Genomic DNA, 23,097 nt, shown 5'->3' with positions numbered 1-23,097 from the left:
GTGGAAAATATTTTAATCTGTAAGGGGACAACTTTGATTTCCTTTGAAGCCTTGTGTCTGTTGTGCTTAAATTGCTTTAATCGTGTTGCCAGAAGATTACTAGTGGCTGATTTTCATGTGAAGATCAGCTCAAATAAGTTTCGCAATTAAAAGAGACGATCATTGACAAAGTTTTCTGTTTTTTAAGGAGTTTTCTGCCAATGTGTTCGCGAACAGTTTTTATGCTTAAACTGTTTCGTACCATGGGAGCACGACCATTTCTCTTTGCCTCATCAACTGGAGGCGTTTCGGAAAAACGATCAATAGTATTCTCGAAATATTAAGTGCTTTGAGATGCTCATAAATTTCATTTGATACACTAAGAATAAAATACAGATCTCTGCAGTATTCATTGCTTACTTTTTGTTTAGCAGGCGTTAGACATGTTTTATGACTTGACAACTTTTGTGTGCTGAAAGAAATATGTAGATAAAATAATTTGTTTCAGAATTTGTGACTAAAACCAGTACAACAGCGGAGTCCTAGCTTCCATATTCGCCAGACATGGCCCCATTTGACTTTTTTTATTTTCAAAAATTAAGATAACCTTAAAGATCCATCATTTCACAAAATAGATGAAAAGTTATGGAAGAGTTAAGGCATATCCCAAATATCGAGTTTGAGAAGTGTCTCGACGATTAGAAGAAGCGTTGGCTTAAGTGTAACGTGTTTTTCAATAAGAGCGCTACAAAATGGTTTGAAATATCAATGAAATTCTTTATTCCTTTTGGGCGCAAGCGTGAAGTTCAATATTTTCAAACTATTGTTGGATCGTATATCTTTCCATGATGAAATGGTCAACCTTACTGAAGAGAAATGTTAAAAGAGCGGGAAAAATATGGCGTCGTTTGCGGTCCCTATCGGTCTACTTTTGTAGCGAGTCTATTAAAAACCCTGTTATAATATCGAATGGAAACTTTTTCGGAGGCAACAATATTAATGTAGGTGAATGAATAAACATTTTCTTCAAAACACGACAATTTCTCATATACCATATATTATATACATATAATACTATGTAAGAAATCGATAAAGTGTAAAACGTAAGCGAATTCACAGTGTAGAAAATTCCAAGTTTTTACATATGTAAGCAACTTAAAGAATGAATGACATAAAATATTTTTTGACATCATATATACGTTCGCAGGCAGTTACAATTTTCTGCAACTTTGAAAATTTTTGTTCTTAAATCAAAATAAAATAAATTTTTATCGAAGAAACAGTTTTAAAGCATTGACCTGCTACTACAACATGCAAGCGCAGCGTAAAATGTATACTCTCTTCGGAGTGTCCATCTTCATTGTGGTGTGGTGTTTGATTCTCATCATTTGCCTCTCCGGCTTTTCGCATGAGTCACGCAAGTTTCGCGCGATACTCTTTGTTATTGTTGTCGTGGTATTCTTTCACTGCCTTATTGGTGACTTTATAAAATTTCTCGGATACGCGTGCTACTCGGCATTGCGTAAGAAACCCGCTGTGCAAGAGGGTCCTGACGTAGGTCGCTCTTCGATCACCTACAATTACGATGAGGATGCACTTGTGCGCTTACAGTTAGCCAGCTACGAGGCTGCAATGTACACAACTCCTTCGCATTATAACGAGTCGCTGAATCTCAAATACAAACAAATCATCAACGAGTTGCGACTCTATGGATTGTATTTCGTATTGCTGTTGCTCTTAGTGGTGGGTTCACGCAATTTTCAAGCTTATTACAATACGGAAACGCTAAAAACGGTGCTGCAAGAAAAACGTTTGGACGCGATCGGACTATATTATGTGAATACTTTAGATGATATATACGAATATATACGACACATTGTAATTGAAGCTTTCAACCAGGGGCACGACTACAACGAGAAGGTGATAGAGGAGCCTGGCTGGATACAATATAATATCGCCAAGCTGCTAAGCGTAGTGCGACTACGGCAAGTGCGACGCGCGGAGCCGTACATTGGTTTGAGTACACCTGATTTCGATGATAAAAATTTCATGCCCCGTTGGCAGCTGCCTTACGAGCAGTTACACTATATTTCTAAGTATATACATACTTACGGCCCTTGGTTAGCGGGACAAATGGATTGGAGTATGTTTACTCCCAGTCACCATCAGGGCAAGTTGCACACATACGCTGAGAATAATGGTTATGCAACATTTCTATCACGCGATCTAAACAATAGTCTGAAAATACTGGATTATCTGGAGAAAGCCCATTGGCTTGATGCACGCACCGCCGGCGTTTTCATCGACTTCACGCTCTACAATGCCGATTCGAATTTATTTAGCGTCTGCACAATTTTGTTGGAGTACACACCGTTCGGAAATGTGCTCTCCCATGTTGATGTTCAGAGCGTTGGGCTGTTGTTAAACATGGACAATTTGCCTGCCGTGTTCTTGATCATATTTCTGCTCTACCTTTTTACATTGATTTATTTTCTCAAGCACCTGTTTTTGAATTTACTGTACAAGACGAAAATGTCCGCTTCGCCATGGAATTGTGTGGACGGTGTTATAATTCTACTGAATGCATTTATCATCATTTTGATTATTGTACGTGAGATTAAAGTGTCGACGTTGATGTCAGAATTCGAGGATTCGATGAAACTGGAGTTTATAGATTTCCGTGTGCCGGCAAGTATTGACTATTTAGCAAATTTGACCATTGGATTGCTCATTTGCCTGACTACCGTACGTTTGTGGAAGGTGTTTCAGTTCGCCAAACCGTTTCGTGTCTTCACACGCACTCTGTATCGTGCGCGTTGGGCACTACTCACACTTCTGGTAATCATCGTCATTTGGTTATTCGCTTTCGGCATCAGTTCGTACATAATAAATGGCAATGACACCGAAAATTTTACACATCTCTTGAAGAGTTTCACCGCATCGATGAGTTACTCATTTGGTTTCAGCAGCACAGTTAGTCCGTATGATCTTGGCTACGGTGGACTCACACTTGGCTTCATTTTGTATGCTTTGCTGATGTTCGTCATTGCCATTGTTCTGCTCAATCTGTTCATTACGCTGATCTGTGACTTTTTTTCGGAAAACAAAAGTACACCGGAAGATGATGAGGCGAGAGAGTTGAGTTTCTGGCAATTTCTCAGAGTTGAATATGGCGGTTGTGGGCGCTGGTGTAAGCATTCGTTGTGCAGTTGTTGTGTGAAGCGTATTTACAATCCAAAGCAAGGAGATGTTAAGGAAGGCATTGAGAAATCTGTGCTGAAAACAGAGAAAAACTTAAAGAAACGTAAACTGGCAGGCCGTGAAGACAAGGGTCCCCCTTATGGGCGCCAGTTAAGAGACCTCAATCAAGTGCGTGCAATGGCGCGAAAATTTAGCGCACAGGTGGCACTATTACGACGATACCAACGTTGGCAGCAGTATTAACCATAACCTTTAATTTTTATTATTACATAATCAGTACTAATTGAAGTGCAACAATAAAAATTATGGAATATACAACATAGAAATATTGTAATCTTCTGAGGTGAGGGACATTTAAATTGAGATATCTATTTTCTTTTAGTTAACAATATTTAACATAGCTAATATTGAGATTTGTGGTTATTTTTCGTGACAAAAACCTGGAACTCTTGAATAAATAACTACTGCCACTTAATTCTCAAGAGAATTTGAATCGATGTTGAAAAGTTTTCTATGACGGATAACAGAATAGGATCGGAGCTTTATAAACATCTTGTAGGTTATATTATGTTCCATGTCCTACATAAGTCCTTCATAATTTCAGATAGATTTTAATACGAGCTGAAGTTTAATAGGGATTTATTATATAATTCTACTGCTTCGTTTAGTGCCGTTGAGGTGCGAAACTTCTAGATATCTAAGCCGAAGGATACTGCATTATTCCGTAAGCATAAAGGATCGTCTATGATTCAACTGAGAGCAGTAGATTATGTATAGTTACCGCAAAAAAAAGCTACACCAGTTCCGTACTCTAATAATATGACTTGTGTGGTGGAGTTCTTCAGAGAAGTTACACCTGTCGAATAACTGTTTATGTTCACGAAGAAATGAAAATGATCTAGTGGTTCAATAGGATGTATTATCTTGAAATCTCGACCTTTCGAGCGAGAAGGATCACATGCTTACTCCATTCCATATGAAATTCTAAAAGCCGTGCAAAATGTATTTTTATGAATACTTTATTTTGTAAAAAATATGTAAAATCGTTCTAGTAATTATATTATTAATGAAGCGAAGTAAAGGTAGAAAACCGTAGAAGGTGAGCGAAAACAGGCATGCCTTTGTAGAGAATAGTGTTGAAGTATTAAGTAGTAGCTGGATGAGATAATGAATACTTAATTACTATTATATAAATGGGTCAATGTATAAGTGATTAAACTAAGGTGTACAACCTAAACAGTAGTACGGATGGATGAGTATAAGGACAGCATAAGCCGGGTACAGATGCCAGTGGTCTTTAATATTACAGAAGGTTGATTTTTATATACTACTCAATAAAGGCGTAGATTTAGGGACGTCGCTGCTGTTGCGATGGTGGCAAATATTCACGATTGCTATTTGTGTTGGCGTTGCTGCCGCCTGTCGGCACACTACCACCACCGGGTCCATACGTAGACTGCGCGACTGCAATCGGTGCAACGGCAGTATTGAAGGCCTGCCCGCCGGCTGGCGAGCCAGTAGGGAAGCGACCGGTATTTGCATTGTAGCCCGCGGTCGATGGCACTGGTGTTACTGTGCTAGGGATCGCGCCGAAAGCGTTGGGACGTAAATTGGCAGCACCGAAAATACCACCAGCAGAGGGCAATGTAGCGCTTGTAGCACGTAAGCTACTGCTACTAGCTGCGCCTGGATAACTGGCCGATTGGCGTGTTCCTAATGCTGCGCCGCCTCCAGTACCGCTGTAAGCGCCTGAAGTGCGTTGTTCACTACCATAATCGTATATATAAGCATTGTTGGCATATAGAGCAGGCGCCGTTCCGCATTCAAATTGATTCCACCACACACACACGAGGGTCTCCTGACTAAAGATCGTGCCATTCGGACAGAGAAAAGAGTAGGTGCGATTGAGTGCGCAAATGTGAAATACTTGGCATTGCGCTTCAACGTCCGAGTAATAACCAGGCAGTTGTTGTGCGCAATCGAAATTGGTTTGCGGCACCTCCGCATATATGGGATAATCAACGGCTGGTACACCCGGTATGGCGGAATAATCACCTTCGCCACTATAGTCCACATCGTTAAGGCCCGAAACGCGTGGTGTATTACCGTACGCCGACTGACCGCTTGTAATACTCGTCAGACCACCGCCGAATACGCCTCCACCACCGCCGCGTTGCTGTGGCGCCAAAATAGGACGCTTACCCGCATTGAAACCACTGCCAGTTTGTAATGTCGCAGCGTTTGTAGCGCCTGTATATGGACCTTGCCCAGTGGCACCTAACGCTGACGGCTGCGTCCCAAAGCCGGAGAAAGTTGCAGTCGCAGCGCCGCCGGTGGCGCCATAAGCTGTGCCAGCGGTGGATGGGAAGCCCAGAGGCGAAGTCGGAGTGGCGGCCAAGGCATTACTGCCAACAGGCACTATCGGACGCAAGACATTCGAGCTGCCAATTCCGCCACCAGCGGCGTTCGCAATTTCAGGGCGTGCATAGTTGTAACCACTTTGCGCCTGTGAGGAATAAAAAAAACAAGTTAATTAAATATGTCCTTGTAGTAGCTTACAAATGACACTCACCTGGGCACACGTGGTGAATAGAAAAAGCGAAATTCCTGAAATGATACGAAAGAGAGTCTGTTATAGCAAGTAAAATGAAATTGCACAACACACATAAGGCGATACATATGCACAAATTTGTATATGTTTCGGCCACTGCGGCGCGAAATGAATTAAAGACGTCCGCTGCTGCAAATCAAAATGCTTCGGTCAAAGCGCGGCGCTGGCCCAGTTTTTTAAGGCCAAGAGCATGCCCCTAGTAGGCGCTGCACGTGATTACAATCTCTTGTGGCCAATTTAAACGCGAACATTTATCATTGGTTGTGGCGGCGTTGGCGGCACTGACTTTAGCTGCATGTAGCTTATATTAGCCGTAGTTATATATGCTCGTAGGTATGTCAACAGTTTTTGCTCTTAAAGCATATGAAGCTTGTGTCTGTTCTTTAGTGCATCTGAAGTCACTAAGTTTATAAGATTGTGGAAATGCATACCAATGTTGGATATATAAATCTGCAATTCGTATTTAAGCCGCACGTGCCACACTCACCGTACTTGCTTTTTGCATTTTTGCTTTGCTGCTGGCTTGATGCGTATAGCCCGCTTCCGCTGTTCGTGGCGCGGGCAGCAAATGACCCTGATTTCTTAAACCATTACCGTTTGCTAATATTCATACATTCATACATTAATCTTCGTACTTTATTATACACCTATACATACTTTTGCATTTGTTCTTTCTGCGTTTCGATACAAACTTCGTAGTATTTTCAAACTATCTTTAGAAATAAAACTATGTCGGCTTAGTGACACCATTTGTGACTCAAGAAAGATTGAACTGATTTTTCATCAATATTAAAGGGTCTTAGACCTTTTCACACTTTTTTTGTGAAATTTTTTGATTCGAATATTCATTATATGTTGTGCAAACTTAATATTATTGACATACTATATAAAGTGGTATATATGTCTGTATGGTATTGTACCTTTTTGGCTTTAATAGCAGTTTACCAAGGTTGTAAAGAAAAAGTTTTGTCAGTAGTTTTTTTCATTAATATTGAAATGAATTCAAATTAAATTAACAATACATGGGAAAGTGGTTTCAGCTTCAGTTTTATAACTATTTTTGCCAGTATACATGCGAAACTTGCACTGATCAGTTAGAAAGCTTATGGTATAACTTCGCTTCAGCGATATTTAAATTGAATGACTGCAACTAAAGTAAGTTTATATTATATTTAAAAAATTATCTTTTTGGAATGCTTTGCCTAATTTAGAAGTTTAAATTAATATTATACGAAAAAATGAAGGGTTTTGCACAAACTCTCTGATTCATTCACAGTATACTGAAGTTTGAAAAACCTCAAAGTAACCATCAACGCTTTATATAATTTGAATTTTTATTTTCACTTACCTAAATAATTAAATATTTTCAACATATTCGCCACGTTTGAAGCAACTCTAAATTATTTTTCAGAATAAGTAACTTTCAAGGGATTTTATTTATTTTATTTATATTTTTTATTATTTTAAGTCAACTTCACTTATATACAATCGCTCGAACACTGTTAACTTTCACACTTTACCACACGGCGTATACGCAACTATTATTTGCCTGGTCAATATGAAAAGTTTGTACTACAGCCAACCGATCGACCAACTGACATTGCATTTGTGTGCATGGCTCTCCGAGTTGCAGCCCTTTTTATACCATCAAATACATTTTTGCCACTTGCAAACGCTCATCTCATCCACCAACAGTTTGCTGGAGCGTTAGCGCTGTAGTCTCCACAGAGAAGCCTCCTAAGGTTGGAGCTGAAAATAGCATAAAATTCCACAGCAAACTATACATATTCTATTTCCATTCTAATTGTGTAGAAAGAACACTCAGCTGTTATACAATTCGTTAGTTGGCACTACAACTGATTGATTACATTGGTGTTTATTGTTTTTCGCCACATTGTTCGTTATGCAGTTGCAGTTGTTGGTGTGTTTTGCATTCCGTTGGCTGTTTGTTGCATCTTTGTCGAATTTACGATATGTGATTTTTTATCAATCCCCTGGGCACATGGCTGCAAGCATAACTATACAGGCATATGTATTTCTATGCATGTGCATAAGCTTCAACTCGTTGCTTCTCGGTTTTGTGACGTCGCTAACAACTTGTTCATAATTTTTGCTCATTTACTTTTCGCCTTTTTCTTCGTGTTTGCATGTAGATTTATTACCGTGGATAATCCTATTGTTTCTTTGGTAGTCCGACCCGGCCCATTAATTGAATTTAGTTAATCAATTGCGAGGTTGCCATATGGTACGTTTTTCTTGGGCCAACTTTTGTTAGAAAAGTGCCGGGGTGAGGAAAATAAAGCAAGCAAAAGTGTACCTCATGCGTCCAGAGAGAAAATTATTTATTTATTTATAAATGTGAAAAAAAAGTAATACAATTATTTTTTTACACGAAAAGAGGAGCACGGTCTGCCAAGACCTTCGGCTCGCTGGTGAGAAAAAATTAAAATTATATTATTTGCGGTTTGTGTGTGAAACATTTTGTTCGGGGTAAGCTCCTAAACTACTGAACCGATTTTTGTCGAACTTAGTATACTACGTTCTGTTAGATCAAATTTAAAAGATGGGATAGTTTATATATGATTTATAAAAGACAAAAAAATTAATTAATAAAACATGTATTTTAAACATAAGTTCGTTTTCAAAATTAAAAGAAAAATTGTATTCTTACTACTATTAATATAATTTTTAGTAAAATGATAAAGGAAAAATCTGACAATAATGAGACAAATGGAAGGTTTGTCCATTTTTGAAGGATTACCAAATATCGGCGCACATAAAATAAAAAATTTAAAACTTTGTATTATTTGTGTGCGTAATATCATATAATATTATTAGCACATATATACAATCCAAAAACACTTGATTAATGTTGGTTTAATTTAAACCATGTGGCAGCAATGGTTTCTCAGTTGCGCCGTTCAGTTAAGTAGAAATATATTTATTTTGCTTTTGATACAAATTGCAAACCACTAACGTATTTTTGCTGATTATATTTATTATATAAAGCAGTTGACCTAGTCACGTAGTACAAGGTCAGATGGTATCCTTGTGGTATATAACTCTCCCATTGAGCTTCTTAGCCAGGTAGCTTGAATGTGTAGCTGACCTCTAAATGGCTTTTGTATTTAAGCGACCTTCCAGAATTTTTGTACTTTAACAAATCAAGGAAATGTCAATGTCTTTGCTATGAAAATATTTTTAAAATAATTGGTCGATTCGTTCGTAATTCACTCAGTGCGTGATTAAAGATTTCTTCAGTAGTTTTGTGCTTTTTTGGATTAGAGCAAAATATGTTCAACAAAATTTCAATTACCGTGAGATATCCATTTGATAACATTATAATCAACTGATTTGCATAATAATTACTATTTTGACATTTTTAGAAAATATGTATTCACTAATAAAACCTTGAAAATACTTCTGCAGATTCATAGTACGCAGCTTAAATATGTAATTTGCCTTCTTTTATCGCATAAAATTGTATTATTAATAAACGTAAACAACCTATATTACTGACATCGCAATGAAATTACTTTTGTTATACCCTTAAAAGGGTATTTTACAACGCCCGCCTGTGCATATTAATTTTGCGAGGATACCAAATTCATACATCGCAGCATAAAGTCCTTTCCGTGCTGTCAAAAGCAGCTTTGAAATCGACGTAGAGGTGGAGTGTGTCTTTCACGGGTTTTTTCCAAGATTTGGCGCATGGTGAATATCTGGTCAGTTGTTGATTTGCCAGGCCTAAAGTCACACTGATACGGCCCAATCAGTTTGTTTACGGTGGGCTTTAATCTTCCACACAAAACGCTGGATAGAACTTTATACGCGATGTTGAGAAGGCTTATCTCATGGTAGTTGGCGCGGATTGTGGAGTCCCCTTTTGATGAATTGGGGAACTTACGTTCCAATCAACGCGCATGCTTCCATCAGACCATATTTTGCAAAGAAATTGATGCATGCACCTTCTTAGTTCTTCGTTATTCAGACGGATGTGGGTTTGCTATTCGAACTTCTTCACCGTCTGCTCCATCTACATCGATTGGGGAATCGGGTACGCCTTCTCCTGGAGTTATGTTTCTGCTGCTTAAAAAATGAAATGAAAAAGGAGCTTGAAATGCCGTCCCACATTTCCCTTATACCGAGCTGCTGATGAGTAATCTAAGAGAGCAGGAGTGCAAGTAAGGTAGACCTCGTACGGCTGTCTGTTGTGATTGCGGTTTTTCAACGTCTAACCTTCTTTGTGTTTGTGGGTGTACGGTTTTTGCTGCACAGAGGCGAGTGCGTATCTTGGCTGCAACAAGATCAATGTTCGGACCTCGGAGTGTACGCACGTCTAAAACACTGGAGACATGTCTTCCGTCTATCACAACGTGATCGATCTAGTTGGTGGCTTTTCGATCCGGAGACAGCCAGGTAGCTTGGTGAATTTTTCTATGCTGGAATCTAGTACTACAGATAACCATATTTCGGGCTCCGGTGAAGTCGATCAACCTCAACCCATTTGGAGATGTTTCATCGTTCAAGCTAAATTTATCGACCCTCGTGCCAAAGATATCTTCTTTGCTTACACTGGCACTAAAGTGGTCAAGCACATTATGTAGATATCACGGCTACAATATGTCATTAAACAAAAAGCTATTAAGGGATATAACTTAGCCACAAACTGGGATATTAAACTGTAATTTAGTACGGAGCTTCGAAGAGTTTAGGAACATTAAGGCAATAAGTTGAAAGCTACAACAAAGTTTCGGAAAGGCGTCGTAGTAACCAGTATTGAAGGAAAGCAATGGGCGTAGCACCTCGCACCTTTAGATGAAATTATATACCTTTGGAATGCCTTGATAAATTTAATCGAGTATTTTTGTGTAACCTACCTGTTATTGATCAATATTTTTTATTCTTATTCTTAGGGAAACTGTATATCAATATCTCAGTCCTTGTATGTTCGAAAAATATTTTCTCGAGCATACAAAAGTTAATGCATGCAGCCCTAAATTTTCTCCCATCCTCAATATACTTTGACCTAGCGGGTTTGGACAATACGTGGTTCCAACAGGCTATCGTCACAAGCCACACAACGTATAATACAATCGCCGCCTTCTTCAGTTTAGCAACTTCTTGCTATGCGACATTCGAACTAATCTAGAATCCATCATTCCATTCAAGTGACCCTAGGGGAAGAATTTGTGGTGTCGAGGGCATGTCCTTTTGCCCCCTCTACTTCATTCTACCTCCTTAAGTTAAAGTCGGATGAAGACCCCAGATACAGAACAAAAGTACCTCCAGTGCTTATTGCTAACTTTTTACGGAAAATATTTTTCTGAAGATAACCATAAAAGTGATAATGGTATGTCTGTATGTAAAAAGGGGGTTGAATCGGATCAAGACTTTCCTTAACTCCCATATACCTAAGGTAAAGGTTTACGAACTTCCGGGTGACGGTGTATGGCATATATCGGCCAATATGTGAGTTATCTTCATGAAGTAGAGAAAGCGTGTTTTCTTGTTAACTGTATAAAAATGGGTGAAAACCTACTTTAGCCCCTCATATAACTAATATCGGGATTTTCAAATACCCGCTTGACGTTACTCCTTATACATTTTTTGGTGATGGTATGTCAGGTACCTTACTGAAACTCAGAGTGAATCGTTTGCTAGTAAGAATATGTCATATCACCAAAGATAAATATGTTGAAGTCGAGTCAATATTACTCCTATTTCCAATATATATAATACTAGACTTTCTATCTTCCGGTTGATTTTATTTTTTAAATCGCTCAAAATGTGAATTTAAAGAATAATATTGGATATATCTACCTATATATCCTTGGGGATATATTACCCCAAATCCCATTCTAATATGCCTAATATGTCTGTCATTGAGTGAGTTGCAAGTATATTTAAAAAATTGGTTGCAAACATTAGCTCAAGTGTACTTGAGAACATGTTAACAGTTAACGCCATCAACATAGATACTTCTCTGCCTTCCGTATACCCTATATAACGCACCTGTTTTTAAATCGTTTAGGATCAGGGTACATTCAGAATGCAATAGTGCAATATTGCAATATTACTACATTTTTGAGTAACTCGAAGTCCTTTTAACGCATGGCACCATCTTTTTATAGGACGAACTTTTGTTGATCAAATCATAGTCATTTTATGGGATTCAAGACAATGTTTGAAGCTTATAAAAAAGTTAGTAGTTGGAAAAAGTGGTGGAAATTGCAGCGAAATTATGCGTTTCATAAAGCGTTTCGTTTTAGTTTTAGTAAAACTTCTATAATTTTATGAAACTGCTTTTAATATAAACTCTATATAAAATTCAAAAATATATCTCATTAATTTATCTTATTTTTATTTATTTATTCGTTCATTGCATAAATTGTTGGTATTAATGTACAAAAAATAATATTACAGTGTGGCAGAATAAAACGTGTCTCTAACAAGTAATACATATTTACATTGGCGACAAAAATAATAAGTCACTTTTTAGAAATAAATCATAAATAAAGTAAAAAGTTCACAAAAAGCATTAAATAAGAGAAACCATTCAATTGTGCTCTCTCAGAGTTTGCTATAAAAAATAGAGCGCTTTCGCATACCAGATACAATACAATAAGCGGTTTGAGTATTATCGGATTTCCCCAAAACAAATGCATTTGCACATATAGGTCTTAATATATAATTGACCTCAGCTAAATACTCGTTCATCCAGTAATGACAACTTAATATTATTTACAAGTAAACATTTTAGAAAATTAAATATTAAAACAATAATTTCACAATTACATATGTTTATACCAAACAATTTCGAAAAGCCAATATTAATTTCATTGATAAAAATATTAGCTAAAATTAAGAGTAGCAAATAATAAAATATAAATAAATAGAAAATTATAAATGTAAAGAACTGGATACAAATTAAATTAAATAACCAAAGAAATTGCACTCGATAAAGGAAGGAATGTTTCGCTTGAAAAGCAGCTTTTGCGAAGTATTTGATCGGACGGTGTAGCCATCGCTAGTCTTATCGTCTGCTTGTGAACTTTGAGGCCAACGAGTATAATGACTTAAGTAGCTCTAAGGCGCGTTCATCTGAATTCGAACTGGTGCTGCCGCTGCCGCCACCGTGACTCGACGCAATCGTGTTGACTGTACTTTCCTCGGGCTCCTCCACACGTATCTCGAATTTCGTTGTCTCCTCAATGCTACCACTTGATTGCGTGACTGCGGGTATTGTTGTCGTCGTCCACGCGCCGGCTTCGGTGGTAGTACTGGCGACTAAGGGTAAATTAGTTGTGGCTGCTTGCCGAAGTGTGGTGTCCGCTATGCGTGCGGTCGTAGAGACTATTGGCTGTGGTGCAGCGGCTGCAGCTGCTGGCACAGAGGCCGCTTTGTGATGTGCAGACTTGCCACCCTCATTCGCCAACTTACCATCCATATCAATGAGCGCATTCAGCAGATGCTTGCGTGAGCGTTCCAAGGCTCTGCCATTTTGGTCGTCACATGTCTGTATGAGTAAGAGCAATAGACTTAGCACCTGACGATTGTGCTCCGCTTGTTGCATAACATTCTTCAGATGTAATGCTTCCGATTCGTTGAGGCCGCCGAATAGTTTGTTGGCAATACGTTGCAAACCATTGCTAGAGGGCAGTGACTCTTGAGGCAGATTGTATGCGTGAAATAGTTCTTGCCAAGAGTCGAATTCAGGTGATTGGTTGTTGGCGGCAGGATGGCGTGTGGTCTCTTCGGCAGAACCTACGCGTGTGTAGTGCTCATTGCTTCGCGCTGTGTTGCGCTTTGCATCCGATGAGAGCACATTTAACTGGCCACGGAGAGCTGTGGCGGAGACTGGTGTTGTAGTGTCCCTTGGCGCAAAATTCAATGAACTAATGGTTGTGGTGCGTGGCTCTTTCATGAGACCGTCATTAATTGTCAGCGGGTCAAGGAAATCGGTTTGTGAGATTTGATTCCATGGATTTTCGGTTGGTTTATTGCCCGCATCGGTTGTGTATGCAGCATTGACTTTGTTATTGCGAGGTATAACAAAGGATTGAGTGTGCTCACCGTGGAGAAATTCTTCATGTTCGCTTGATTCACCAAGAGGTGATTGCAATTCTGCTGAGAATTGTTTGCGCAACAGTTGTCCGCGTGCATCACTGAAACGTGGTCGGTAGGTTGTGGTGTCGGGTGCGTCTGTGGTGCTCAAGAAGTCATTCGAGGGTGTAGAAAAGTCGAAGTTGTTGTTAATTTCAGCAGCGATGCTCGAAGCGGTAGCTGGCGATTCAGTGGGAAGATAAGTAGCAGCTGTACCTGAGTTAAACAATGACCTATCGGTCGCTGTAACAGGTTCAAAGTTTGGTTTTCCGCTAACTATAGTGGGTTCAGTCGGTCTGACTGCTTCAAGTTGTGCTCGAAATGTTTTGGGATCCTCTAAATAACTAGATATGGCTTCGGAGAAGACATGTGCAATTTTCCGCGAGTCAGGTTCTTCGGCCAGTTGACTAATTGTAGCGCCAGTGGTTCCTATTTGTGGAAATAAGTTAAGCTCATCATTAGTTGCACCGGATCCATTTGCGCCACTGCTGCGGCCTGTTATGTAGTCTGTAGATTTGCCTCCAGTAGCTTGCAGTCCAAATAGATTAGAATACTGATTGACCGTACGATCACTGAGCAGACTGGCACGTATGTCCTCAGACTTTTTGCTAACACCAATGCTGGTTGCGGTTGTAGCGTCAACTTGTTCAGTATTTTTTATGGGTTTTACTGAGTATTTCAATGTTGTTATGGGGATGCTTGCGTCGGTATGCGCTATATCCTTTTTTTCGGCTGAACTACTTACTGAGTTGCTTGATGCGGCATTCTGCTCATTCGCAAAGTATTTGGCCAATGAGACTAGAGCATCAGGTCCTGAAGAGGGAGGTATATCCAAACCTTCGCGTGCTTGTCCTTGGAATTTTGTCTGATCAGCATCATCGAATTTTGTTTTCAGCATGTTAATAGTCTTTATCATATCCTGTACATTGCGTGTTACCGAGTCATCACCATCAATGAGTGGCTGGGGTGCAAAAAGGAAATCGTCGCCACCAGAATTTGATGTCGATTTTGGACGTGCGGCATTGCGAGGCAAATAAGTTGGTCCTGTGGGCGCTGGTGTTGTCGAAGTAGTTGTAAGATCAGCCGAATCTGGACGTTTTCGTGTTCGTTGCACTGGGAAATCTGTGTCAAAAGAACTCTTCGATGGAACTGACGTTTTATGTTTCTCACCGGAAGATTCGTGATTGTACCTCATGCCGATTATAAGTGGACGCAGTGTTGTAATGGGTGTTGAGTTTGAGGTGGTATCCTGTGAAATCACTCTTCGTTTGGGATTTGGTGTAGACGCAACAATATTTGATCCAGCAACCGGTGAACCCTTAATGTAAAATCCCTTGCCTTCGGTAGTCTTAGATTTAGCCACCGTTGGTACAGTTGGTGTGTAAAATGGTGTGCTTCGTGTCGTATCGAGTCGTCGCGCGGTCGAATATGTACCAAGAGCTTGATATGGTGTGGTATTTGGTAAACGGGATTCTACGAAACGTGTTGAGTATCGTGGCTCATTAGAGTCCGATTCTTCGGATTTAATAGAGGAACCGGAACGTGATTTTGCGCGACCCTCTACAGGGATTACTTGGCGCGGTTTCTCAAGCAATGAAGGTTTCTTACTGAATTCCCGACTCTCAATACCTACTTCTCTTGATTCTTGTGAGTTGAGTTGAGGTTTAACATCCTCGCGATAACGCTGTTGGCCACGTTTACCATCTCGAGCACGTTCTGCAGACTCCTTTTGATAGTTGTAGCCTTTACGAGTTGTAGAAGAGCGCTCACTGCTGCTGTCAGTGCTATTGCCATTTCCATTGCCATTACCATTGCTATTGTTGTTGTTATTACCGTTTCTGCTACCATTCTCTTTGGAATTATTGTTTCCGTTTCTACTCGCCTTTTCATTTCCATTTCTATTTCCATTACCGTTACTATTACTACTACTATTATCATTTTTATTGCCATCCAAATTGTTACTGACATTTCCACGTCGGCCTTCTACATAAGCACTATTACGGCCATTACTTCTTCCACGATTCTCCGCAGATTTTGTTTCCACGATGTCTACATTGGGCTTCTCATAGCCAAAACTGTTGCGTCTTCGGCCGTCTACGAAAGACCCACTTTCAGCGGTAATTTGTGTTTCATCGTTATTGTTATTGTTGTCGATACTTGCTGGTATCTGTGTCTTTTCTCCTTTCAATTGTTTTTCACCGGAAAGGTCTTCAAAATCCACATTCTCCATAGAAGGTTCCTCATTCGAGTCGAAACGTCGTTCCGGCTTAGCCGATTGCCGCGGACGTGGTACTTGATTGTTGACTTTTGCCTTTATATTCAGACCACCACCGACAATATTGAAACCTTGTACCGGTACGGAGGGCCGTATGCGTTGTACACGCTGTTTATTGAGTATCTCTGCACTGTCTGCATAGTAACCGGGTGAGCCGAGACAATTCACCTTGAACCACCAGTCACAAGTGAGTTCACTTTGTTGAAAAATTGTGCCATTGGGACAGAGGAATGATATTTTGCGGCCATCTTCGCAGATATGAAATACCTGTAGCAATAGCAGAAAGAGAACTTAGAAATGCTAGTATTATGTAGATGAGTATAGGAACACCTACCTGACAGTCAGTCTCCATGTCGGCAAAGTATCCATTGCCAAATGAGCGGCAACTGAATGTCGTTTTCGGTATACGCGGATAGATGGGAAAATCTATGCCCGGTCTGCCGACCACGCCCTGATAGACCTCATAGTCCACATCCTCATCGGAAGAGCGCTTTTTCAAGTGATGTTTGTGCTCATTAACGTCCGTGTGTGTCTCATAACGTTCCTCCTCAAACTGAGCGGCACCAGTTTGTTTGGCTAAAACACGTGCTGGCGTGCTGTCGCTCTATTAACGAGAAATAAGAGAATTATGAGTTATTCTTTGTAATTGAGTACAAAAGTGAAGTGGGGCTTAATTAAGAGTGCTCATTTTTTGTGTATTTGTTTATAAATTCTTTAGAGTGTAAAAGTAATGACTCACAATTCGATATAAATATTAGCAAGTTGAAAAATGCGTTTTCGATCACAACTTACGTTTGTTTCCGCGCTGCTGACGTGAAGAACTGTTATGGCCAGTAGTGCTGTAAAAAAGTTGAAACATAAAAATAATATATTTAAAGATATTTAAGTAGTTTTAGTGACAGATTTCATTAAGCTGTTCACGTTTATTTATTTTTCTTGAAAGTAAGAATGTACATATTATGACAACATTATATTCTTTACCTAAAATTATTTAAATTGATAAAAAGAAATAGAGTTTTTGATAAAAATGCGCTCATACGGAAGTTCGCGTTGAGCTGACAGGTCTTTTATAGGGTGTAATCGAGAAACAATTTTAGTAAGAATAAACTTAATTTGTTTTAGCTACTAAATCATTTTCGATGGACAAAATTAGAAGGTAGATTATTGATAAATCAAACATTAGGTTGTTCCAAGTTACTATGAAGGCCTAACCAATTTGTGGTAGAAGCTTTTGAAAAAATTGGTAGCCGCCATTCAACAAACATTATTTAAGAAGAAAGAGAATATAGACCAAATGTGGTATTTTTTCACTGCATTTGTGATATGTGGGGCTACAAATGATTCTAACTCCATCTAATAATGAAGCAAGCCGGAACGAGGAGCGGTACAAAGTTAAAGTTAAGGGAAGTATTGGTCCGTTTCAACCAACTTTTGACATACAGACATACCTTTATTAAAGATTATACCTTAATTTCAGTTATATGTGTATATCTCACACATATTGACCGATATTTTTGATGAAAGTCAACTATAGGTACTGGGGTCCCCTTATTCGGTTCCTAGGGGCTTAAACAGATTTTATGGGATTTAAACTATTTTTGATCATAAGGTTGCACACACTAAAGAGATCATTCGTGCAAAGTTTTATCCCGTTATATTAATTACTTCCCTATTTGTACAGGAAACTGAATGAAGTGTAATTTAAAATTGTGCTATATACTAAGTAGGAGTGGGTGTTGTCCGATTTCGTCCATTTTCGCAACATGCTATAGGAATATTAAGCGAATCAACGCACTAAATTTTGTGAAAATCCTTTTGTAGATTCCCGATATATGAGATTTCCCCAAAAAGTGGGCGATGCCAGGTCCATCGTCCAATTTTAACAATATTCCTTGTCATACCATCCCGTCGGCAAAATTTTGCGTCTCTGGCGCATTTAGTTATAGTTTTTTTCAGTAATTTTTAAGAGTGTATGGGGAGGTAGCGGGATTATCCTCCGATTTCATCGATTTTTACACTGTCGATAGAAATGTTTATAAGATTTTCACTCAGCAAGTTTGTTTGTTATAGCTTCAGTGGTTTAGGAGATATGTTCATTAAAATTGTTAGAGGGCGGGACCACACTCACTTTTTCAAAAATTATGCCCAAAGGTACCACTTGCTACTGCGATCCTCTATGCCAAGTTAAAGTTTTATATCTTAATTTAGCTCTTAGTTATGGCACTTTATGTGTTTTCGGTTAATGATTCGGTTCGATTTGTGCGCGTGGCAGTCTAGGAATTCGAAATTTTTTTTACAATGAGGAACCTACATAAAATCTTTCATAAATATATTTCAATTTTTACTCAAGCTACAGCATGCGCGGACGGACTGGCAGACAGTCACCCTGTTTTTAATTCGCCTCGTCATCCTAATCATTTATATATTCTATAACAATATATCTATCTCTCTTAGTTTTAGGTGATATGTACAACCGTTAGTTACTAATACTACTACCAATCAAATATTCTTCGTTTTCCGCGATTATATTTTTGTGATATAGGCAACAGACAAAGTTGTTTCTTACATAACACAGAAATTAAATTTTTAAAATCAATACTCCATTGACCTTGAATACAAAATTCAACAACTGTATATTCACTAATTTGATAAAAAAATTCAATGATTATAAATTAGTTACGCAATCGGTTGTAGCGGAGTCGCTGCGAAATCTCTTTGTAATCCGCCCAGATACCGCACACCCAACAACATTGTTGACCTCGAAACTGTTTGTGGTTGTTGTCATTTGATTTGCAATGTGTGATTAATGTTGTAATATTAATATTTAATGTCTACTGTGATTTGTGTATTAATTTTTGCAGTGATGTTATGCTTGCATATTTTTTGGAAATATCTTTCGCAAAAAATCATCAATCTTGTCATTTTGGATCCGCTGAAATTTGTCGATAGCGAGGGTTAAAGTACAATGGCGAGTATGAAATTCGAAAATCGTGTTATTCGTGTGCGAAAAGTGTTAGCATGTCGCAATGGTTCGTTGGGTCAAGTTTGCACTTGAGCATAATTGGAGGAAACGAATTTGGTTTTGTGTTTGGAACTAGCACGCGATTCAGGAGTCGCTAACTTTTGGTTGTCAAGTCGGATAAGCAACTGCAGTGTTTTTTGTTTATTTTTTACATTTTAAATTAGCGGTGTGATTTTTCATGTAGGTTTCAAAAAGTAATCATAATTTATCATTTAAAAATAGTTATGTGGCACTGCATGTCTGATAGAACTTATACACCTTAACTTGAACTCCTAAACTTAAACATTAATATAGAATTAAGAAATGTTTCGAAATGCCTTTGATTCGCCTATTTTTTCTTTTATGCAATAAATTGGACGCTATTAGAAGCAAAATATATCTTGTATTATCGTTTTTAACGCATTTTAACATAAGTTCATCATAAGCTGCTTTCGCTAGGAGAGTATGCTGAACCTGTTTCACTCAAGCTTGGGCTCTCCATTGCACGATACAATTTGGTTCCGATTCAGTAGGCCTAAAAACGAGGAATTTATTTATAGATGACGTCACGTTTAATGTCTTCAATTGACTCAAAACGATTTACTGAACAGCCAGAGCGGAGCGGAGCTAAATTAGGCACATACGGTGGTTGCGTCACGATATTGGTTAGCAATTTGGAGAAAAACTCACGAAAAATCAATGCAGTACGCGACGGTGTATTATCGTGGTGTAAAAACCGAGAGTTGTCGGCCCGTAATTTCAGCCTCTTTTTTGGGAATAGAATAACACTCAAATGGTATACCTTTTTGACAGTTTGATTTTTGCACTGCTTTGACGATAAGTCAAAGTTTTATGACGTCCTGGTAGTCGAAAAGCATTGTTTCACAGACTTTAATGCGCCGCTGTTTACGAAAAAATTTAGTGAATTTGCTAGCAATCGTGCTTTCACTTTTCTTAGGTCAAAATTATCTTTCAAAATGTCTTTCATTGATGCTGCCGATATTCCAATGATTACAGTGAGATTTCTGACTGTAAATCGTCGATTCTCAAGTACCATACCAACTTAGAAAAACAGTATTTCGACGAATGGGATTTCGCGCGAAATTTAAATTAAAAAGTCTTAATCTTTTTTGTCCACAGTAGTATCTTATGTTGTCTCGCTTTCAAAAGGCGAGAAAAGGGACTGTAACTTCTCCAGTCACCAGGTACTTAATATATGGATCACAGTTGACTTTAATGAAATTCAAGGAAATTCAATTTTCGAATATCTGTAAATGTGTACTTGCGCAATAAATGGCTAAAACCGAGTGCTCTACACTCTACTCTACACTATGCACTCTTTACTCTATACTCTATACTCGAGCTCCTATACCCCTAAATATATGGATTTTCGAACTTCTGCTCTACTTTGTTCGTTATATATATCAGTCAATGTGTGCATTTTAATGAAAATTTTTATAATAATATTTCACCTACCGCTGAGTAAAAATTTCACTCCCATATTCCGTGTTTCCATTTTAAAGACAAAAAAATCTGAAACAAAGAAAACAAAAAGAAATTGATTAGATAAATTTTCAAAAATATAATATGAGTATAAAAAAGCCTCCTAGTCATAATTAAGCAAAAAAAGATTAACATGAAAAGCATCAAGAAATGCGTTGTTTCAAACAACTTTTTTAACTTTTGATGAAAAAGAAAATGGACCGGTAAACTATGATCCACGCATGAACACTATCTACTATATATATTTGCTTAAAGGCTTTAGAAGGCCTTCCAGGAAATAAATAATGCTTTGAAATATTTCAAAATAATGCTACTAGCGGGATATACCAAAACAATAAAAGGTAACAACAAATGCGCAAATAATGCCACATAGTTGCATAGTCTTACAGTTGACGGCACTTTGACTTTAATGCGGCTGTTTACTTGCTACATTTGGTCTGTGTACTCAGAGTTTGCGCTTTAGACCTCGTGCGAGTATTCTTCATTTAGTTATATTTTACCTAAATCATATGTATGTAATGAAGTTGAGAAAATATGTGCAACGAGGATTACTAAACGCCGCTTTGCTGTCTTTGCTTAGCCGAAGGTGTGACAGGCCGCATAAAACTGGGAAGGACGTTTGTGTAGGCAGTCAGCATTTGAAACTCGCCATGCCGGTATTGCGACATCACAAATAAAAAGAAAAAGTAAAGACGCGGAAGTTGTTTGCAAACATGCAACGTTTCTACGTGCTTTTTTAAATTCACTGATTATTTCTGGTCTGGAGTATTGATCATGCAACTTATCCAAAAAATTCCGTATATAATAAAAATTTGTTCAAAAATGTATTAATAAATTATTTTTGTATAAAACTTAGTTCAAAAAGGAACTTAGTTAAATTGCAGCGAAGCTTTAATACCCTTCCCAAAAAAACGATTCCTTACATGAATTTTAATCGGTTAGTATGTAAACAAACTATAAGCAAAAGATCTGAGTACCTTCTTCGGAGATTACACTGTTGCCTAGGACAATAACCCATGCCAAGTTTCGTGACGACATTTCGTCAAACAAAAATGTTTTCCGTACAAACACTCGGTCAGTTTGTATATATGCTATAGTGATTTCTGACAAATGAGTAGTTTGATGAGAAAAGCACAGGCGCAAAATTTCAGATTGATATCTTAAAAACTAGTTCGTATATCTACAGACAGACGGGTATGGCTCAATCGACTCAGCTCTTTACGCTGAACCTTTGTATATGTATAATATGTATGGTTTATACTTTATGGGGTTTTGACGTTTCCGTAACATCGTAACATTGTGGCATACTTAATATACCCTGGTCCGGTTATAAAAAAGAGGCAGATTTAAAGCCTAAGGGATAAAGGTAAAGATAATCCTGAAAATTATGTAATGGCATTCAGCAAAATACTTCGTTAGCTAAGCTCTCTACTTCTGAACGGTCTGAAGTACCTGAAAGTCTAAATTAAAGATTCACTGGGTACGGTATGTAGTTTTAATTAGATTAGAAGAAGGGGAAAACTCTATTTATACAAATTATCATAGTAAAATATTTTAAGGAAATATAAGCACAAAATAGTAAAACGTATTATATTGAAGTTCAATAAATACATATGTAATAGAATAAAAAAGTAAATATTAAGAAACCTAATGGAGTGTACGTGCGCTTGTTGTTATATTACACAAAACACACTTAATTGATGCTGATCATAGCTACGCAAATATAATATAAAAATAATATCAAGAGTATAGATAACGACAACTTAATTGCTCAACATACACATAAGTAAACGATGCGAAGCCAGTCACAAATCTTCATATGATATGTAAATAACATCTATGTACGTATGTATTTCTATTTATATACCTATCAAAATAAGTATGAAGCAATCACTTGGCTTACGCAAAGATGATCTAAGGAGTCCGAAAAAAGATAAATAAACAAAAATTAATTAAATGCAAGAAATTTTAAATATTTCATTTCCTGGCATTTTCTTAAAAATTATATTTTGTAGTCGAAAAAGTCTTATCGATCAGTAGATGTCGTTGTAGTCGTATATCTCCAGTGCTACTAATGACATTGTGTCATATCATATAGCGTTTGGAAAGGTAAGATTTTAAGCTTTATTTAATTAAAAAAAATATTCAAAGATCAGGAAAGTTGATAAAAAGTTACAGCTGTTCAAAAATGAGTGAAAATAACGAAGACATTGGCTATATTTTCAAATTTTTGTATAACAAGTAAGGAAGGGCTATGTTCGGGTGTCACCGAACATTTATACTCTCGCATGATAAAGTGATAATCGAGATTTCAGGCGTGGTTGTGAACCGATTTCACCCATATTGGGTACATGTCATCAGGGTGTTAAGAAAATATTATATACCGAATTTCATTGAAATCAGTTGAGTCGCCATAAGTGG

General features: G+C 38.0%; 3 protein-coding genes across 6 annotated transcripts in view; 1 reads left to right on the top strand and 2 right to left on the bottom strand.

Annotated features, from left to right (window-relative positions):
- The first annotated feature begins 1,205 nt into the window (after window positions 1-1,205).
- Window positions 1,206-3,423, top strand: LOC108976452 (polycystin-2-like). Its single transcript, XM_018945567.1, has one exon. The coding sequence runs from the start codon at window positions 1,291-1,293 to the stop codon at window positions 3,421-3,423; it is 2,133 nt and encodes a 710-aa protein (XP_018801112.1). The 5' UTR covers window positions 1,206-1,290.
- Window positions 3,424-4,257: 834 nt separating this feature from the next.
- LOC108976490 lies at window positions 4,258-7,376 on the bottom strand. Its single transcript, XM_018945618.1, has 3 exons — window positions 7,140-7,376; window positions 5,753-5,787; window positions 4,258-5,686 (listed from the first exon to the last, which is right to left on the bottom strand). Exons 1-3 carry the CDS (start codon window positions 7,162-7,164, stop codon window positions 4,529-4,531), a joined length of 1,218 nt encoding a protein of 405 aa, XP_018801163.1. The 5' UTR covers window positions 7,165-7,376; the 3' UTR covers window positions 4,258-4,528.
- Window positions 7,377-12,670: 5,294 nt separating this feature from the next.
- Window positions 12,671-23,097, bottom strand: part of LOC108976532 (probable serine/threonine-protein kinase nek3) — a 56,749-nt gene continuing 46,322 nt past the window's right edge. For all 4 annotated transcript variants that reach the window (XM_018945711.1, XM_018945710.1, XM_018945712.1 and 1 more), the window contains exons 3-6: window positions 20,650-20,706; window positions 16,965-17,011; window positions 16,507-16,776; window positions 12,671-16,439 (exon numbers count right to left, since the gene is read on the bottom strand). In XM_018945711.1, the coding sequence (XP_018801256.1) occupies window positions 12,828-16,439; window positions 16,507-16,776; window positions 16,965-17,011; window positions 20,650-20,706 (3,986 nt within the window). In that variant the 3' untranslated portion in view covers window positions 12,671-12,827. The remainder of the gene's footprint in view (window positions 16,440-16,506; window positions 16,777-16,964; window positions 17,012-20,649; window positions 20,707-23,097) is intronic.

The sequence above is a fragment of the Bactrocera latifrons genome, unplaced genomic scaffold (assembly GCF_001853355.1).
Source record: "Bactrocera latifrons isolate USDA-ARS-PBARC rearing strain unplaced genomic scaffold, ASM185335v1 scaffold_77, whole genome shotgun sequence".
In the NCBI taxonomy this organism is placed as follows: Eukaryota; Metazoa; Arthropoda; class Insecta; order Diptera; family Tephritidae; genus Bactrocera; species Bactrocera latifrons.
This window is presented reverse-complemented; position numbering and strand designations above follow the sequence as displayed.